This window comes from Echinops telfairi, unplaced genomic scaffold (assembly GCF_000313985.2).
Source record: "Echinops telfairi isolate 266 unplaced genomic scaffold, ASM31398v2 ScPeMD7_2291;HRSCAF=2852, whole genome shotgun sequence".
Taxonomy (NCBI): domain Eukaryota; kingdom Metazoa; phylum Chordata; class Mammalia; order Afrosoricida; family Tenrecidae; genus Echinops; species Echinops telfairi.
The window spans coordinates 31028272-31034222 of record NW_022106189.1 but is presented as its reverse complement, the minus strand read 5'-3'; the positions used below and the strand labels follow the sequence as shown (position 1 = coordinate 31034222).

General features: G+C 55.7%; 1 protein-coding gene across 2 annotated transcripts in view; it reads right to left on the bottom strand.

Annotated features, from left to right (window-relative positions):
* SLC7A6 (solute carrier family 7 member 6) overlaps nt 1–5951 on the bottom strand; it is a 48058-nt gene that overhangs the window by 12004 nt on the left and 30103 nt on the right. For both annotated transcript variants that reach the window (XR_006680394.1, XM_045293643.1), the window contains exons 3-7: nt 3509–3634; nt 1991–2135; nt 1317–1440; nt 1038–1141; nt 168–264 (exon numbers count right to left, since the gene is read on the bottom strand). Coding sequence is in view for 1 of the 2 variants with exons in the window: in XM_045293643.1 (XP_045149578.1) it covers nt 168–264; nt 1038–1141; nt 1317–1440; nt 1991–2135; nt 3509–3634 (596 nt within the window). In the remaining variant the exon portion in view is untranslated. The remainder of the gene's footprint in view (nt 1–167; nt 265–1037; nt 1142–1316; nt 1441–1990; nt 2136–3508; nt 3635–5951) is intronic.

Below are 5951 nucleotides of genomic sequence, written 5' to 3'. Positions count from 1 at the left end.
CCCCACCCCCGCACATGTCAGGCCCCAGGGCAGGGAGCTAGTCTGGGGGAAGACCCACCCCACCCCCAACTTGTACCCGCCCACGGACTTCTCTGACACCAGCCGGAGCACCCACCACACAGACCCAAGGTTCTGTGCCGGCCACCTCCACCCCTGGCACAACTTACGTTGAACAGTAACGCTGGGATGGGGGTAAAGCGCTTGATGTGGATCATGGACAGAAGGTCCGGGAGGTGGCCCTCACGCGAGCCCACGAAGAAGAGCCTGCAAGGACAAGCCACCTGTCCGAGGGGTCCTCTTACTCAGCCTTGCCCCATGCCCTCGTTCGGAGTACCCCACCCTGGAAAAGCAGGGGTTCGCTCTCGAGAGCTGCCGTGCCTTCCAACCGCCGATGTCTCCACTCCCCTCAACCGTGGACGCCTCACTATGAATCGTGAATGTCGCAGTCCCGTGTCACCCGCTGACAGCGCCTCTACTCTCCTTCAGCTATAGAACCCACCTGACCTACAGGCAACCCCACTCCCCTAACGCGAGGACTTTTTAAAGAAGGGCAGTCAGCCTCCTGTCTGTGTCCTCCATATATTGTCCCTGGGGGCAGCCAGGGCTCCAGAGACAACGCAGGCATGCTCCTTGTCGCCCAGAGAGCTCTGCTGACTGGAAACAGACCAATGGAGAGGAGGGTCCTGCATCAGCAGCACCAGGGACAAGATGCAGCGTGCAACAGGCTTGGCAGGGTCACAGCTGCCTTCTGTCCCCTCACCCACCAGTGTGCCCTCACCCCAAAGGAGAAGATAACAGATAATCAGGGTTAGCAAATAAGGATGGAAGCAGAGAAAGACAGACTGAGAGGAATTCAAATAAATGAACAAACAAGTCACCGTCTGCCCTGGCCCACACACCTGAAAGCATGAGCTGGCAGCATGCCCAGGCAAGCGCCTCCCCCCCCACCCCCGGCCACACACACACACTCCCACGGGGGAGGCCCTCTGCCCGAGAGCAGAAGGCCTTCATCACTGCAGAGGGCATGGACACAGTACCTTGACGAAGCGAAGATGGACGCGTTGAGGCCCCCAAAACAGGACAGGGCCACAGCGATGGGGATGGTCCAGCTGAACATGCCGAAGGCCTGGTCAGCAAAGGTCTGTGGGCAGAGCGCAAAAGGGGCACTGAGCACACACAGGGTCCACCCTCCAGCTTAAGCGGCCCTTCAAGCATGCCCTCCCTGCAGGGCTGGCCAGGCTGCGAGGGAAAGAGCAGACCGTTCAGTGGGCGGAGCTCGTGAGATGCAAGGGCCAACAGGGCTCCTGGGGGCTCACCACGGCCACAGCATCGCTGTCCAGCACGTCCTGGATGCCCAGCACCGTGTAATAGGCCACGTTGGTCAGGATGTAGATGAGCGTCACAATGGGCATAGAGATCCCAATGGCCAGGGGCAGATTTCTGTGGGGACAAGTGACCCGGCTGCCTGGGGCCAGCCTCTCCTGCAGCCATGCTCACCTCCGCGGGGTGCCCATGGCATTAACACTGCTGGCCCCAAGTCCTTAGCGCTGCCTCCACTGCCTCCAGGGGCTACAGGGAGCACGGATCCCAGGTGCCCAGACTTATTCTCTCTGCGGATCATCCCTGACCACAGTTGACCCTTACTATGGTGGGAACCCCTGGGAAGGAGTAGGAAGCAGTGTCCTCAAGGGGTGAGCTGCCCAAGAAGGCTGGCCCCCGGTTGGCCCAGTGGGCTCGGACCTAGCCGGCCCACAGTGGCGCTCTCTTCCAGGTAGGTACCCAGGGCTACTCCCGTGGGAGCAGGACAAGAAGCCTGGGGCTCTCCTCTTCACAGGCACCCATCCCAGCCAACAGCCTCTCCTAGCAGGGGGAGGGGCAGGAGGAGAGGAGAGGGGAGGAGAGCTGGGGGAGGGGAGGGTCAAGGGCAGGTGTACCATTGTCAGCAGGCCTTCCAGCCAAGCTGGGGCTGAGGGCGAGATCCCGCCTTTACCTTTCTGGGTTTTTGATTTCTTCTGTTACAAAATTAAGGGTATCCCAACCTGAGTAAGAGAAGAGGGCAGAGTAGAGGGCAAGAGAGAGATCGCCCACATCCCAGGAGGAACCCTCAAAGGCATGGTGAAAGTGCTCAGTGCGTCCTGCGGGGGCCAAGGAGGGCGGATGGGGTGGGGGGAGGGGAAGGGGTGCAGGGAAGAGAGAAAGGAGGGGCCGGGAAGGAAGAGTCAGTGGGAAGGCAGGAGAGAGAGAGAGGAAGATGGGAGGAGCAAGAAAAGAAAGGAAAATCCAAGTGGGTTGGGGGGAAGAAAACACAAAAAAAATCCATAAATTAACACTAAAGGAGCTACCTCCCCCCTTCCTTCCTCCTCTTCCCTTCCCACCCAAGGCAGCCCACCTTTCCTAAAGCTGGGCGGAGAGTGGGCGGGGCTGGAGGGGGCAGGCAGAGAGACATGCAGTTACTCAACTACCCAAATTGACCCCAGGATGCTCCTGAGACTCTAGGGCAGTGGTTCTCAACCTTCCCATGCCGCCACCCTTTAATACAGTTCCTCATATTGTGGTGACCCCGTATGTGGGCATATCCGCATGTGGGCAGACCTGCCTGGGGACAGATAGAGGAGCGGTGTCTCAGTTCCCAAGACCATCGGAAATACGGTCTTGGGCGACTCCTGTGAAAGGGTCGTTCAATCCCCAAAGGGTCATGACCTCCAGGTTGAGAACCGCTGCTCTAGAAACACCCAGATAGATGGCTGCTCTAACACAAAAGTGTGTTGGCCCTGCTCTTAAAAGCAGCTCTTTGGACACCCCCCCAAACCAGCCAGTTTGATTCTATCGTCTGAGACAGGGTCTCAGCTCAGCAGATGACCAGAAGCACAGGCGGGCTTGGGGGCTGGAGGTGTGGAGACCAGGATGATGGCCACCACCTCAGGCAAAGGCATCCTAAGGCTTCTCTGTGGCCTCTGGAGAGCTTAGCAGGCCTGGGACCCTCACTGCTGGGGGAACAGTGTTCTAAAGCCAGCCCGCAGCAAGGACAGTGCCAGCCTCGCACTATATGAACCCTGTGCCGAGTCCTGGCTTTGGGAAGGCATGCTAATCCAGAAGACGTTCAGTGAGATGAAGAGTCCAGGCTGCAAAAGAACCTCCCCACAGCCTCACACAGCCCACCCCCTCTCAACCAGAACCAGGGCTTCCGATTCCCGCTTGGCAGTCAGCGGCTGGAAACAGGGCCAGGACAGAGCGCACTGTCCTCACGGGTTACTTTGATAACCTGAGCTTGCCGCTCCGCCTGCGTGCAGGAAAGTAGCCCTGAGGGAGGTGGCTGATGACTCATTGGCCACTTGGCCAGCAGCCTGGCCCAAGCAGCCCCGAGGGAGATCTCTTGCGCCACTAACACATGCTGGTGTGCATGCTGAAAGGCCGAGCAGTCCGACTAGCAGAGCCCCCGGATCTCCACGGGCATCCCGAGGTATTCTTGGAGACATCCACCCCCCCTCCCACCCCAGGCCCCGCTTACCCTGGCACAGTTTAATCAAGCCCATGATAATGATGGCAATGAGCGCTAGGACCTTGGCGTAAGTGAAGGCATCCTGCACGCGGGTGCCCCACTTCACATAGGCACAGTTCACAAATGTCAGCAAACCTAGGAGAAAAGAACAGGGGAAACCAGACAGTCACCGGAAGGCCTGGACAGAGAGGCTTTCTGTAGAGGCCTTCTGCCCTGTAAGTTAGGGTTTAGGCCAATTTGGCTGGGCCTGGATTCTGTAGCTTGGCAGTTGAGGTCCCCTCCACGGTGGGCTCTAACACCATGTCATCAACTCTACGATGGGACCTGCTGAGAGCATCCAAGCAGTGGTGGGAAGAATAGGTCACAGCCCTGATGCAATTGGAAGGAAGCTTTGAAGGAGAGGAGGCTTCTGTATTAGTTTGGGTAAACTAGAGAAATAAACCCATGGACACATATGAGGTAGTTAGTTTATTGTGCCAACCTGGCCGATAAACACATGTGGGGTTAACTGAAAGGCGGAGGGATAAATGGCTCAGTGAGCCTCGCCTTTCTAGTTCTCGGGTCTCTTGCTTTCTGATGGTCACACCAGGGTGCAGCTGCCTTAGCCAGTTCCCTGCCTTAGCTGGCAAGGCTCACTTCCTGCGAGACATCCCTGAGGAGCAGCCACATGGACCTACCCAGATGCAGCCCTGGGTGCTGGAGCAGCCGCGTGGAGATCCCTGCCAGCGCTGAGATGTTTACACGCTCACTGAATCGGCTTTCCTCCTGCAGTCGGCATCATTGCGTCTGTTTTGTGAGATGGAGGAGGACTTTGTGGATTGCTGTCGGACATATGGGTTAATGTTGGACTTGTGGGCTTGAGCAACACTGGGTTGGGATGTTTTCTTGATGTGCACTTAACCTTTATATAAAACTCTCTTATACATGAGTTTCTGTGGATTTGTTTCTCTAAAGTACCCAGACGAATACAACACATATGTGTATAAGCAAGAGATTTATATAAAAGAGTAATTGAATATTGAGAAAACATCCCAGCCCAGTCCAGATCAAGTCCATAAGTCCGATACTAGCCCATATGTCCGATAGCAATCTATAAAGTCCTCTTCAGACTCATGAAACACATGCAATTATGCCGAATGTAGACATTGGAAACATCTCAGTGCTGGCAGGGGTCTCTGCATCAGGGTGGGCCCATGTGTCTTGTCAGTTGCAATGTCTCCCAGGGTGTGAGCAGAGAGTCTTCCACCTCCAAGGAGGAAGTACCGGATTTCCCAGAATTCTCAGGAGAAGGCCATGCCCACATTAACAATGATCTGATTGACAAGCTAGACTCCACCCCTACACTCTTAAATCCTCAAATTGACAAATGATTATATATCTACCACAGCTTCCCCCTAGATAAGCAGACTCTGTAGAAAGGCTTGCCTCTCCATGCTGGCCTGGGTCCTGCATCCATCTGTATCATCGTCAACTTCCAGTTCTGTGGATTTGAGCCAATGGCCTGCCATATTGCCTGTTGGCTTAGGAGCTATCTATCAGTGACCTGCTTTGTTGCCCGCTGACTTGGAATTCATTCAAGTCTGCTTCCACCGGCCTGTGGCCTTCCTGCATCTGGGTTCATCTTCCTGCTTCATCCGCGCCCGCAGACAGCAACATGAGTTAGGAAAAGGCCCCCAGCTTAACATATGACCCACAGATGTAAGCCGGACTGGGCTTCCTTCCCAGAAGGAGAAGAGTAGACTGTGCACTGAGCTGCATAGTCAGTGGTTCAAATCCACTAGGTGCGCCACAGGAGAGAGATGAGACTACCTATTCTCATAAAGATTTAGTCCCAGAAACCTAGAGGGGTGGTTCTGCCCTGTCCTAGGAGGTCAGGATAAGCAGGAATCAACGCGATGGTGGTGAGTGGACCCACACTTACCTGCTTCTAGAGCTGCGTGAACCATTCTCCTCATGTACGTTTCTTTCTTGAAATACTACACATATAAGAGCCTCCGGTTTTGCTTCCCAGGAGAACCCAGCCGCCCACATCCCCTTTCTACCGAAAGTAGATGGGCCAATGGACCCGTGAGAACCAGAGGAACAGGCAGATGGGCGGTCAACCTTCACCTACCCCAACTGAGTGAAGCCATGAGTGGCCATCGCTGTGGACAGGTCACGATGCAAAAGCAGCATGAGCCTTGACTCAGACATTCTGATACCCAGGGCCATATGGGAAATCTGCTCTCCCCCGACCCCACCCCACCCCACAAGCCCAGAAAGGTTTGACTTCTCCCTCCCTCACAAAGTTCAAAATCACAAGAGGCACCTGACCACTCCTGGGCCTAGCTAGAGAGCCGTCAACAAGGGAGGTGGAGCCGCATGCACCCGGAAGGCCGCTTAGGCACTAGAGGGGCAATGTGTCCATGTAAGTGTTTTTAAAGGCCTGTCACATGCCTGACGTTTCCACACC